The sequence below is a fragment of the Hyalella azteca genome, unplaced genomic scaffold, assembly GCF_000764305.2.
Source record: "Hyalella azteca isolate HAZT.00-mixed unplaced genomic scaffold, Hazt_2.0.2 contig10333, whole genome shotgun sequence".
Taxonomy (NCBI): Eukaryota; Metazoa; Arthropoda; class Malacostraca; order Amphipoda; family Hyalellidae; genus Hyalella; species Hyalella azteca.
Window position 1 is genome coordinate 249,909 of NW_025940377.1, and position 14,092 is coordinate 264,000.

Below are 14,092 nucleotides of genomic sequence, written 5' to 3' on the forward strand. Positions count from 1 at the left end.
AGTATTGTCAGCATTACCATGCGGTATTGCTGGCATTACCATCGATACTGTAGTATTTTCAGCATTACCATGCGGTATTGCTGGCATTAACATCGATACTGTAGTATTTTCAGCATTACCGTCGATACTGTGGTATTGTCAGCATTACCGTCGATACTGCAGTATTGTCAGCATTAACGTCGATACTGTGGTATTGTTGGCATTTACTGCAGTAGCGTGTTGTCGGTGTATGTACTATACTGTCATCTTATGTTAGTGTAGGGGCATACACGATAATGTCGTGTTGTGTTAGCGTCGGGGCATGCACGGTGATTATGTCAGAGAAATGAAGCATTTAATATATAACATAATTTTCCAATATACATAATTTTCCAATTTAAAAATAATTTTCCAAGACTCGTATACGAGAGATTTAGCATGACTGAAAGACTAACCGTGCAGGAATCCTGCAAGAGGCCGTGGGTGCAGCTCACCTTCACTCTCCACCAGACAACACAGGTTCATCGATTAGCGAACAAAAATAAATTTCTCGCCGCTGAATTACTTAAGAAGGAATCTTCAACTGCAGTAGGCGCCTATTTCAGTAGCTTCTTGCAGGCAAAACAAAATGCTTTACTGTTTCTAAGGCCTCTCTAGCTATCACTGAAACAGAAGGTAAAACGAGGGATTTGAAACTTGTCACTGGTTAGAACTTGAGAACAGATTTACGCAAGAATGAGAACTAAAACACAAGTTTAAATGCCAAAGTTTTAATATCGAGACAAGCAGTGGTGGGCACAGTCCACTAACCCGCCAATTAGCGAAGCTTACGTTTTCCTTAGCTGGTGTGCCACACTGATGGCCGACTACGTCAGCAACCTATGTATATGTCAAGCAATCACGTCTTGTGTAACCTATCACGTCTTTTGTTACACAAGATGTTATTGGTTGACGTACATATGTTGACGTAGTCAGCCATGAGTGTAGGACATCAGCTAAGGCAAACGTCAGCTTCGCTAATTAGCGGTTAGCGGACTGCGCCCACCACTGACCACACGTTACGAATACGATTCACGTGTCATGTGACCACGGGACCAAGGGAAGTCACAAAGCCCTTATTACAGACTGCAACAAATGATGATTACGATGTTGTTGTTATAACTGCGAGTTTGTGAGCAAATTGTGCACTTGGCGCGCCTCGTCTACGACCGCGCGGAGGTTATTGAATTTTAATGAGAAAATCTCGATTTCCTCGATTGCCTTCTCACCTTTACTTTCAGGAATGGTTTGAAAAAAAATTGTTGGCAAGTTCAATGCTTGTTGAATGGTAGGGGCAATGCAATATTAAACAACGCCAATATGTGGGACATGAATTACAATATTGCAGTCTGTAACCCGTAAGTTAACATTTATTTCAGTTGATAAACTAACAAATTCTATACCACTTGGCAAATTTGATCTACGATCTTCATTTTGAATTTTTTCTGCCTTCAATGGGAGAGAAGACGATTAAACGAATATTTAACAAAGAGGACCATTTAATTACGATTTCTAGAATATATCCTAGTACCCTGAACTGTATAAGAATCTAATATATTTGAAAACTATGTACGTACATAACCAGCAGTAATACAAATACACGAATAATCCATTGTGATGTGATGACCAAAAACTATCATAGATGACTAATATTTTAGTTGTAAGCATCTTGCCATATTTCTTTCCCTTATAAGATTTTTGCAAGAAGTACTGTACGCAGGTTTCCTCTTGACATTCATCGTTTTCATTGTTTCATCTTAAATATGCTTCGAAAATATCTATTAATAATCTAAGATAAGCAATCGTCTTGCTCCATCAGTTGCAACTAATTAGGTTTTATAGTATCATTATTCTACGAAGCCGTTGGTTCAAACGAAGCAGTTAGTTGATTGTGTCTGGTTCATAGAAGCTTAATAGCAAGCGAAAATTAGGTTTACAAGAGAAAGGACGAGAACGAATAAAAATGACCAAGCACTGGATTCATAGGCTCTATGAAACAGTTCCGTATAGGCGTCGACGAAACACCTGCAACGAAGGGCAGCCAATGTTTCGGAAGCCAGTAGACTGTTCCAGGTTCTGGCGGCGGCGAACGGGAACGCTCTGTTGCCGACGGTAGATAGACGTGTAGATGGAACGACGAGGTCCACTGTTGATGACGAACGCAATTATCCTCTAGAAAGCAGATCCGACACGCGCTGCAGACATTCCGTGAGATAAGGAGGCGTCAGAACGTGAACATCAAATCAGCGCCCTTCAACAGCGTGCGCTGCTTCATGCGCAGCCAGTGAAGATCGCGCAATGTCGGATTCACGTGGTCGAATTTTCAGTTATTGCACACGATTCGGGCAGCAGTATTCATTACGGATTGCAGTTTATCAAGTGCCATGGTCAAAAGTCCATTGAGTGTAGAATTACCATAGTCCAATAGGGTCAGAACGAGCGCCACTACGAGGGCAGCTCGTGGTGAAAACAAGCGGTGTTGACTTTGGCTACGTGATTGTTCACAGAAAGTTCATAGTCCTGCAAAATGTCGCGGTTTCGAACAGGAGACCCAGGCATGACAAACTCGTTGCGCACGCGAACAGGGTTGACCGGAAGCTGATGCCGGCGCCAAGCAGTCGCAAACCAACTAGAGTCGGTTTTTGATGCATTGAGCTGGAGCCGGTTGGAGCGCATTCAGTCTGAGACGGGGTCCATGCAGACAGACATCCGGTCATGAAACGCTGCAGCGTCAGCCAGTGTACAGTAGCCATAAATTTGGGTGTCGTCGGCGAGCATATGCGGATTCAAACTATGTGAATCAATTATATGTAATAAGTCGACAGTATATTGTATAACAGGAAGAGGATTGGACCGAGAACTGATCCCTGTTGTACGCTGCAAGTGACCAGCGATGGCGTAGGCCGTAGAAGATGAGTTCCCGCCCGAACTCATTGGAATTTATTGACTCGAACCAGCGCAGCACTGTGCCGCGCAGGCCGAATGATACGTCAAGTCGACGCAATAAAGTAGCGTGGTCGACCGTGTCAAACACGGCCGACAGGTCGAGTAAAGCCAGTGCTGCAATGTCGCCGCGGTCTACGGCTCGCAGAATATCTGAAAGCACCTTCAACCACAGCGGTATCCGTCGAGTGGAGATGACGGTATGCAAACTGGAGGCGAGACATGAGACCAGCCTGCTGAAGATGGCTGTTCAGTTGTCGGACTACAACGCGTTCCTGGAGCTTTGGAAAAGCGACAGGTTGGAGATGGGTCAATATGATTTGGGATCAGAAACGTAACGGGCCAGGTTTTTCCGATACAGGCGTAATTTAAGCTGATTCAAAGTTCAACGGTAATAAAGCTGATTTAAAAAAAAATAAAATTTAACTAAATTTAATTTTAAAAAAGTAAATTTAAGCTGATTTAAAGTTCAACGGCAATCCAGCTGCCCGCTGGAGCTAGGCAGCGGTTTAAAAGTTCGATCAGAAAAGGTAATAGGGTTACGACATAACCTTTAGGTAACGACGTCGGCAGCCGATCGCTGAGTAATTCTTGGAGCACGCAGTCGAACGGAGCCTTGGCCGAAGACGCTCTCGCACAGCAGAAATTCAATTTTCAAAAACCGCATGAAATTCCTCCACACTACGTCACCCGAATCATCTGTATGACCTCTTCCCATGAGTTTATCCAGGGAACGCAACAGCGCTTGAGGGTCACTGCATTCCGCGTCGACTCTCTGGCGCCAAAATGACTCTCCTTAACACGTTGACTCCGAAGTGGTACATATGCGTACCACGAAATGTATTTCTCCATGACGTAGTGGTGCATAATTCAGGTTGCCTAAAATCGGCTAAATCCGAGAATAAAAAAGGCCAAAAAAGGCCGATAACTCATTATATACTAGTTTATTAGTAGGTTCCGCTATGAAAATTCCATTTATTTTCTTTTTGCAGTATTTAAAATTTAATTAGGAAGTACCCCTATCATAAATTTTAGCCAGCCAACGCAATTGAGAAAAACTAAATCACGGAATTTGTCTGGAAAAAATAACTGTCTGGCAACCCTGTTTAAAAACAGTAAAAAAAATGAAATAATAGTACAAGATGAAGCAATCGGTGTCAAAGTGTTAAATCGAAGAAGGTCGACATAATTGCGCCACACATTTCGCCATGTAGAGGCTGCAGCAGCAGGATTGCCGCGTCTGTTCGCCCGGTAGACAGCCCGCTGGAGCTGTCTAACCCCCCGTTTCGAGACCCGACTTTAATCGTCGAACCATGGGTCGGAGACTCGTTGGGGTACCCGAACTGTGCGTGCACGAATAAGGTCATCAAGTGCACATGTCAGCTTAGCATTGTAGAGTTTTACTAGTCGCTGACTGATAGTGCCGACCGTGAGCAAGGCTGACTGCAGTTTTTCGCATAAGACATCTCCGTCAAGACAACGCCGCGGACGACAGGGTTATTGAATTTTAATCAGCAAATTTTGAGTAGTAAGAAAATACAGGGACGGTATTTCTGGCAACACGCCCGCTCCAGCCACCTTTAGATTCAAACCAAGATGACCGATCAGGCCAAGATGGCCGAGCTTACTCATTCCCATAACTTTATATCTCGAAAAGAGTGTAAAAGTCGCAGACTTGATGAACAATAATATTCAAAGTGTCTTTAAATTTTCTTTCATTATAACTCTTTAAATACAAATTTTATATATTTTTTGTTCCTGGTCACATTTATAAATAAATAGCTGGATAAACATGGAAAAATCCATATCGCAATCTCATTTACGAGAAGAGTAAAGTCTATCCTAATTTGTGAAGAAACTCATAGGGAAGAGCCGAGCCTATTCGCAGCCTCGCGGTTCTCAATCAGAGTCTTAAAGGCACAGCATTCAACGTCAGAAGATGGTCAAAATGTAGTCCTCTACGTCAGAAAATGTTGCTTATAAAGATTCGAGAAGTAGTTTTAAACACCAGGGCCGATCAAGCCCAGATGAACAAACTAACCAAGAAGAACTTCGAAATCGTTTTCTAATACGAGGTTATCTAATTTTTATACTACCGTAAGTTGTAAAGGAAGCACAGCAGCACACGTAAACCTGTAGTCACTGTCGGCGCAAGTGCCAATAAGCTTCACAAGTCACAAAATTCTCGGTCAGCATGAAGAGAGACGCAGCCTGCTGAGTATTGTGATTCTAATGCTAATCTTGTTCATTTGCTGTACTGCATGAACATGCTGCTTGGGTAACCCATTCTGTTGCTGCCGTTCGGAAAGTCATCATTTCATATTTTATATTGCCTCCGATAAGATGCAACTGTCCTTGACTGTACGAAGTAGTTCAAACTAGGTTTACGACGTAGTTCAAACTAGGTTTGCGATGTAATTCAAACTAGGTTTGCGACGTAGTTCAAACTACTTATGCAACGTAGTTCAAACTAGGTTTACGACGTACTTCAAACTAGGTTTGCGACGTAGTTCAAACTAGGTTTGCGATGTAGTTCAAACTAGGTTTGCGATGTAGTTTAAACTAGGTTTGCGATGTAGTTCAAACTAGGTTTGCGACGTAGTTCAAACTAGGTTTGCGATGTAGTTCAAACTAGGTTTGCGACGTAGTTCAAACTAGGTTTACGACGTGCTTCAAACTAGGTTTGCGACGTAGTTCAAACTACTTATGCGACGTAGTTCAAACTAGGTTCACGACGTAGTTCAAACTAGGTTTGTTTGTTGAACATCAAGGCGGCGGAGTTAATGCAGTAGCGCAAGCCGGTAGGAGGCGGACCATCCTCAAACACGTGGCCCAGGTGACTGCCACACTGAAATAGAAGTAGAAAGTTATTCTAATATATGGACACGATTTGATAAATTAGTATTTATTATTTATGTATAAATTAAAAATTAATGATTTATACACCAATGGAAAGAGAAAGATTCAACGTTTTACATATTTATAAATGTTTAATATGTCCCTTGTGCTGCACGTCAAACATCTAAACGGTAGCCAAACTCGTCCCACACGCGAGAAAGCATATCTTCTGTTACTGAGTGCACCGTAAAGTTGCTGGTAGAGGCGGGGCGTAAACACAGTTGCTGGTAGAGGCGGGACGTAAACACAGTTGCTGATAGAGGCGGGACGTAAACAGAGTTGCTGGTAGAGGCGGGACGTAAACAGAGTTGCTGGTAGAGGCGGGACGTATATACAGCTTCCTTGACGTAACCCCAGACGTCTCGCCTCTCTCAGCAACTCTGGTTGATCTGAAGAACCGTATCACTGCTACGGTGCACTCGGTAACAGAAATTATGCTCTCTGCTGTGTGGCGTGTGTGGCTACCGAGTAGCTGTTTGCCGTGCAGCACAAGGGGGGCATATTGAACATTTATAAATATGTAAAACGTTGAATATTTCTCTTTCCATTGGTTTATAAATTATTAATTTTGAATTTATACCTAAATAAATACGAATTCATTAAATCGGGTCCATCATCTAGAATAATCCTGTGATTCACACACAGTATTATCAAAACTAATCTTGTTCATGCTATAGAAAGACCTACTCATTCCCATATCTTCAGAGGTTGATAAATAATGCAAGACAAACTGACGTTACTATTCACCTGAATAAACTTAAAGTGCAAAATTTCATTAAATTTTCACCGTTACTCTTCACCTAAACTCGAATCAAGAGTTAATACTGTCAAATAACTGTCACGCAGAAGAATTGAAGAAAGTACAAGTCTAAAGAATTTTCTACTCAACAATAATGAGTTTACTATTCCAATTTCTCGTACAAGCCAGTATCTCAGATCAAAATGAAGTCAAGACAAGTTTAATTCATGAGACAACTCACTCAGTCATGAGTCCAATGTGTCACTTCGAAAATGAAGCACAGTACCGGAATTGGAGCTTTTCCTAATAGCTTTACCATGCATATACAAGAACTTGCTTGGGAAGTCAACAAATGAACTTACTTGACTGCATAGCACCTCCTTGCGCCGCATGCCGTGAGATGTGTCCTGCCGAGTTATGACATTGCCCTCATGCTCCTCTACTTGAGCCTGCATATGTTCAGCAGAACTTTGCACGGTATTAAGGCTGCTTTTTGCTTTAGTCTTGAAAGTGGAATGAAAAGATGGCCAGCCGCTCCCAGAGTCATATTTTGCTTCTGACCTGCAATGCACGGTTGGTATAAAGTTTTCTTCGTGAAGACACAGGTAAAGAAAATATTTATCCATGCTCTATACTTTACTACAATACCATATTACGATAAAATGAAACAATAGCAAAAAAGGGCAGATAAAATGTATAGATATATACATACATATTGTAATTACAATCTTATTCTGTTCTCATGCCAAGCATTTGACCAAGTCAGCTGCTTGCAAGAGATTATAAAGATATGTAGATTTATAAAGATGTATTATTATACAACAGTCAGATAGATGAAAATTTACAGTCTTTTGGTTACATAACTTGTGTACACTCAAGGCTACCTGAATATCATAACTTTTATCGGCTACCTTGCAGAAACAAAATAATTCAAGAATAGATTGAGAATCATTCTTGTAGCTTGCCACCATGAATCCAACTACATGCATGTAAACAAAAACAAAGAACAACAAATGAGCAGCAAACAATGTTGACTCACCCAAAGAGAGAAGCTCCACAGACGATGCAGGAATAAATGCCGGGCTCAAAATGGGCGTAATATTCACCAGTGAAAGCCTGAATAAATAAAATCAAGACTGCAATTAGTGGTAGAATAATTTGACAGACTGTCAGTGCTCCATAATGTAGTAGATATAAAGGGATGCAGCAACCTATGTTTCATTAGAAAGCATAGGTTTGAAAATCTTTACACAAGCAATTGTCAAATATCCATCAATATTCAAATTGATGTTTCATTGACATGTGATTCATCATATACATTATAAATTAGTTGTACCATTAATACAAATGTTATACAAATACACCAATAAGTACTGGATTTTATGAATATTTCTTTACAGTCCAGCAATTATGCGACCTTGCAGTAAATTATTAAAATGTATTCCAGATTTCTTAACAACTTGAAAATTAGACAACTGAAAATTTTTGAACATCACAGAAGTTCATACGGTAGATGCACTGTGGCCAAACATTCACTTTGCACAGCCCTCGTAAGGCTCTACTTCTGGTTAGTTCATTTATTATTTTTCTACTGTTCAGAACAGCCATGAACAGGGAAATGCCAATTAAGAAGAGCAAATGCAAAGTAGAGAATTTGCGTCCTTCTTAGATGGCCAGAATTGTAAAATTTAATTCACCATCATTAAACAGATAAATACGTATACGTAACAATAAAAATTTGATCATTATTATTGTATAGCTTCATTTATTATTACAAACCCAATTATTACCATTAAATACACTTTTGTAATAGTATACAGCAATGGGCAACAGAGTATGGCTCTTTATGAATTAATAGGTTTTCAATGTGCATCATCCCATATATCAATGCATTATTACCAAATCAATCATTATAATCACATAGACACATACACCAATTCACTAATAGCAATCTAATAACTATAACTACATATTAATTCGATCATTATCATTACATATGGTACAACAATTCATTAATACAAATTCAACCAATATCATTATAAAGATCAATTAATTAATACCTACTGTACCAATCCAATAATCATGACTACCAACATTAGCTCATTAAAAACAATCATTATCTCTATAGTCTATATACTGTATAGGTACATTACAGCATTATTAAGATCACTTGATTGCTTACATTGTTAATTCAGTAAGAATTCAAAAGCAAAGAAACTAGCCAAAAAATTAACCATTTCTTTATATGAGAAGACATTTTGGAGTCCTGCTCCATCATCAGTTTAGAACCCCACAACACAAGCACAAACAATTAGCAAACTAAAATTCACCTTCAATAAGAATTTTAGTTCACAAACTGCTTGTACTTTGCTTAAAAATTCATATTAACATTAAATCAAATCTTTGACATTACAGACATGAATTCATTAACACAAAACCATTCTTCATCATTGCAAACACCAATACAATAAAAAATTCAATGATTGTAATTACATGCATAAATGAAATAATACAAATTAAATCTGTATCATTAAATAATGGTACATTGAAGCAATAATAAAATAATACAAATTCAGCTTTTATCATTACAAGCATCAATGCATAAAGAAAAATTTGCTTGTAACCATTAAATGTATTTCTGCAATAATACAAGTTGAATCATTCATTATCTGTACATATATCAATCCATTAACGTGAATTGAATCATCACTATCATTGCATACAGTTGTCTATTGGCTTCAACTCTTTTTCTGAAATCCCAATAAACTAGGCAATAAACAGTAGTTTTACATCAATATATACACATTTATATATTTAATTACCCAATCAATACAAATTCTATATGTACTTAAATGACACTATGGACACAAAGTTGCCAACCTACCTTTTCAGTACCAGCTTCTTGGGTGACATGAAACTGCAGCGGTGACAGCCTTTTCCTCAGCAGTTCCAAAGATCCATCAGTGGCCGACTCTGCAGGGCTTGTCCATTTTGAATCATCTTTTCCTGCCCCACAATGACCCGAGTTACTGAACGCAGCATTGCATTGCCCAACTGCAACATGAAATTCCCAGGGAAAAATATTAATGAAAATAACAGCAGCAAAAAGCCACAAAATAATTTTATAACTTCATTAGAAGCCGCTCTTAAAATAAAGCAATAGGGAAACTCATTAGAGGTAGGTAAGGTACTTACTTGAATTTATTTTATTGGATTGTTCCTAGTGTTCAGTTTACTAAGCCTTTTGTTTTCCATATGTTTTACTCAACAAGTTGTAAAGTATACAACACTTAACAAGTGAACAAAGAGATTAAAGGTATGATGAAAAAAAAGATGAATGCCCATACAAGTTGAACAGCTTTGAGGGCAATAATAAGACAGGCAAGATAAGAGACAGTAAATGTATGATTTCTTAATTTGCGTTATGCTACATACCTAGATAGTAAGAATGTTTAACTTTGTATCACTATTTTTACTATTTTTAGTTTGGCAATATTTTACCTAGTTTTGCTGCTACAACACTTCTACGAAATGTGGGACGCCTGTCCCGATTCACACCGCCAGTCCCTTATTACCCCGTTTGATGGTATATTTCATAAGATCCTAGGAGCTAGGATCCAAATTTAAAAAAGGCATATTTATTTAAATATCAAAGTAAATATGTTTTTTATGGTTAGCCTTCAAATAATAATTTAGAACATTTCCATTGAAAATCATTGAGACTAATTTATCAACCTTCTACTCCCCCTTTCATCCTCCACATGCTCTTCAAATACCTTTTAGCTATCTCAAACACAGCTACAATTGCTCTCACTGACCAATTCACAATTGCGGCAATCAATCACATATTTGCTCTGATCCCACTCTTTTCAAATTAACTTCATCTTGTCATGCCGTTTTGGTCATACCGTCACAGAGGGTAATTAGGGAAGATTTTTCATTGATAACTTCTTACCATGAAACATTTCATAAACCAGAATGAAATCATTTTAAAGGTCTTTGCTAGGGCTATTGTATAGAATCTCTGAAAAAATTCCAAATGCTATTTGTAAGGTGCCAGAAGGAAAAATAAAACATCCCTAATTACCCATGGGAACAGGGTAATCCAGAACACCTAAAATAAAACTTAATTTTAATATGTTTGAAGCATGCTAAGTGCACTCATTCATTACTAACAGTACCCCAAAGTCATTCTCTTCATATGTAGATGATGGAGATAAAGAGCATAAATGATCTTTTCTGTGATTTGTACTCGTTCTACCTTTATTGTTGATATTGCCGCATCCATTTTTTCATTAATAGAAACTATTTTTTCTGTTCTATACCTAACACTTGCAAAACTGCCCAAAAAACTTCCATGCAATTGACAATGACCTTGTCCAGTGCAAGTTAATATCAGTCTCAGATCAAAGCTAAGCCACATAAATAGAGTAATTAACACCATCTGCAACATTAGCCCAAGCTTCATATCAGCAGCTGAATAGTATTTCCTTTCTAGGCTAATGGGACTGGGCTTGTAATTTCCACCATTTTAATTGGGTCAAGTGAATCAATTCACTATGAAAAATAAAGATTGTATAAAATCATACCTGAAACAGAAAGGAATATTTTATTGGCAACCATCATATTTTGAAGAAATGAATCATAGTTTAGGTTAATTACTTTTCATTCTATGTGGCCTGGTGCACAATTCTATCTATTAAATTCTATGCACAATTTAGTTATGATTTGTGATGCATAAATTTTATGTTAAATGAAACTTTTTTGCTGAGACAAATTCTATTTCTTGGTCATTAACCAAATTCTTTGTTTTCCGTGGCCGGAGCCTTTGCAAACCAAGGTTGTACTGCAAATGCGCTTATTTGAGTGTCCCAGATTACCACCAGGGGAGGGGAGGGGGGTTGGTGTCCCTTAATACCCTGTCTTGTGTAAATGGCTGCCATGTTGTTTTACCTTGAGGTACACAGATTCCCTTGATAAAGTTTTAAAGCCAACACCTGTCAGCAAGTTCTTTTTGGAGCAAAATTTTTAAACACAACAACAATTTCTTTAGTGTATTGACCTTAACAGAAGCAATTTTTCAAAATATCATTTTCTAACATTTCTTTAGGGATTTTTTACAGCTACTAAATCTATGATTTCTTACTTTTTTTTTATGCTACATAGATATGAAAAATGTTGAAGTTTATGCTGCTATTTTTAGTTTTGCAATAGTTTAATTAGTTTTGCTGCAATAACAGTTTTACGTCATGCTGGAGTACTGTCCCAATTTACTTTGCCCATCCCTTATTACCCCATTTGATGGAGCATCATACTTTGCAGCATCAGGAGCTCCAGGTACTTTCAAGTTGGGAAGAAGATATTTCCATAACTGTGAAAACGACTTGGCAGTTGCCAGTCGATACAATGGTCATAGTGGCAACATTGGAAATAAACTTGCCTTATGACAACAGTAATTTCCTGGATAGAAAAATGTAAAATAGTTTGCATTCTTAATGTAGTTAATTCAAACCAATCACAACTGACATGTTGTGATTAGTTTGAACCAATCAACCAAGTAAAGAAAATATAAATAAATATTATTGGACTTACCTGTTTCAGGAGAAGCCATTATCAAAGGGAATTTAATAGTCAACAATTTAACCATCAAAGACAGGGTTAAATTGGGGTAGGACATTTTTGAATTTACTCTATTTTTGCATAGATTTAAACAAAAATATGTTTGATATTGTATATTCATAACATTTACTTTACATGAAAATAATGAACTGAGGCTATATTTCCACATTTTGATCTCTATTTTTTCTTCAATTATTAAAGTATTAGATTTTAGAGATACATCCATGTAGCTCCAAGAATTCAGGGGGATTTAATTGCTGTACCAGTCCTAGCAGCTTGGTGCACACAAATTGTTAGTATTTAGTCCAGTTGCGGATGCTCTAATTCAAATCGTGGCAAGTTAGGCTAGGCTGAAGTTCTGAACTATGAGTAAATTTTAGGTGACAGCATTTAGAGGTCAGCCTGGTCAGGCAGAGTGGTGGTCTTGTAAGTGGGTAAAGGGGAGTAGATCAGTGGTGAAAGAATTTAAGAACTAATTGTGTAATGGATTTCATTTGGGTAAAGGAAAATGGAGCAGTAGTGTGGGGCAGGTAAGACAGTGCATAAGAAAATAAAGAAGGAAAGAAGGAAAGAATGAGAACTTGAGAAGGGAAGGCTAAAAGAATATATTGCCGTTCTGTTTGTTTCTTGAGGATTTGGATTTTGGACTATTTCAAAATCCATGCACCTCACAGCTCAGTCTAGGTGGCATTACAGGCATGACCATCATAACCTTAAAGTTTAAATGCCCTACACTAGTCTACAGGTTAGTAACCCTTACCTAAACCTAGATTAGAATTTACCAACTTATGAATGAAATTTTGCAGCTCCAAATTGACAAATTTTGATATAGAAATGGTTCAACAGGTACTGGTGCAGTCTAGAGCATTATTTTTTTTTTGTTGAGGCATAATAATATGGAGCCCACTACATTAACTCTACCACTACCAACTCCATTATGAGGGCAATCTGATACACTTCCAGTGCAAAGACTTGTGTGAGATTTCACTAGTTAGTATTTCTGAAGTTTGCAAGGTTTCTTATAATTTATATAAGAAAGTTTATTAGTACAATAATTTCTTGGTGAGCTCTAAAATTCTGTGTCCAATGCATTTTGTAGCAAGTATACCATCAGCAGTTCCTCTTGCAATTCAAACAGATCCTCACATTGGCTAAATAGAAAAACAATGGAAAAATTTATATCAAAGATGTGGTGGTGGCAGGTTGAAGGTGAAGAAGTCACACATTGACTGCTTGTAACACCTGGGCTCAGCGATAGTTATTTAGTTTGTCTTCAGGAATATTGTCTCTGCCAAGAAGCAGACACAGAGATAGGAGAGGGACTCCCTAGTCACATATACTGATATCACCTGTCTGACCAGTGTGGAATTCTAGAGGGATAATAAATTAACCAGTACACATAGCATATTGGAAAGCAGGACCTGAAAGCTTGGAAAGGCCAGGAACTTTACACTTTCAGTCCATTATTTACATATCCTATCCCTTTCCAGAATTCCAGCTGTGATTGGTTGATAGGATTGTGATTTTGGCCCCTTTCAGCTTTCCATCTGTAGTTGGATATTGGAATTGTAATGTTATCTGCTTTCTGTCTGTGATTGGTTGATAGGGATGCTTTCAAGCTGTGATTGGTTGTGCCCATAAGCCCCGCCCCCAAGTATGGTATATGTACTACAGTACAGTTAACTAAATACTTGACTGAAACTTGATCATTACAAACAAAAGGCCTGGAAAATTTAAAAAATCCATTGAATAAAAGACAAACAAAAAATGTCTATCAAACAAGTGACATCTAAATAATTCTTTTACAAATTTAATGTACTAGTATAAAATTAAAACATTTAGTCCACAGTCCACTTTTGATCCTTCTTTTCATTT

The 14,092-nt window shown here is 38.0% G+C and overlaps 2 protein-coding genes across 3 annotated transcripts in view; both read right to left on the reverse strand.

Annotated features, from left to right (window-relative positions):
• Nucleotides 1-641, reverse strand: part of LOC108677797 (putative gamma-glutamylcyclotransferase CG2811) — a gene marked incomplete in the record, with an annotated part of 3,447 nt that extends 2,806 nt beyond the window's left edge. Inside the window, 1 exon segment of the mRNA XM_018166076.2 lies at nucleotides 474-641.
• A 4,178-nt stretch (nucleotides 642-4,819) lies between these two features.
• Nucleotides 4,820-12,960, reverse strand: LOC108677796 (peptide methionine sulfoxide reductase MsrB). Of its 2 annotated transcripts, none has more exons than XM_018166075.2 (5): nucleotides 12,191-12,960; nucleotides 9,483-9,652; nucleotides 7,638-7,714; nucleotides 6,961-7,159; nucleotides 4,820-5,809 (listed from the first exon to the last, which is right to left on the reverse strand). In XM_018166075.2, the coding sequence occupies exons 1-5, from the start codon at nucleotides 12,441-12,443 to the stop codon at nucleotides 5,708-5,710; spliced, it is 801 nt and encodes a 266-aa protein (XP_018021564.1). In that variant the 5' UTR covers nucleotides 12,444-12,960; the 3' UTR covers nucleotides 4,820-5,707. The 2 variants fall into 2 exon arrangements, with proteins under 2 accessions (XP_018021564.1, XP_047738350.1); XM_047882394.1 differs by lacking the exon at nucleotides 12,191-12,960 and adding an exon at nucleotides 11,188-11,221.
• Between the last annotated feature and the right edge of the window lie 1,132 nt (nucleotides 12,961-14,092).

Coding starts and splice junctions, on each gene's coding strand:
- LOC108677796 (XM_018166075.2), bottom strand. CDS start 12,443: ATGGATGTATCTCTAAAATCTAATACTTTAATAATTGAAGAAAAAATA. Junction 9,653..12,190: donor AATGGCTTCTCCTGAAACAG/GTAAGTCCAATA, acceptor TTCATGTTGCAG/TTGGGCAATGCAATGCTGCG. Junction 7,715..9,482: donor AAGAAGCTGGTACTGAAAAG/GTAGGTTGGCAA, acceptor TTATTTATTCAG/GCTTTCACTGGTGAATATTA.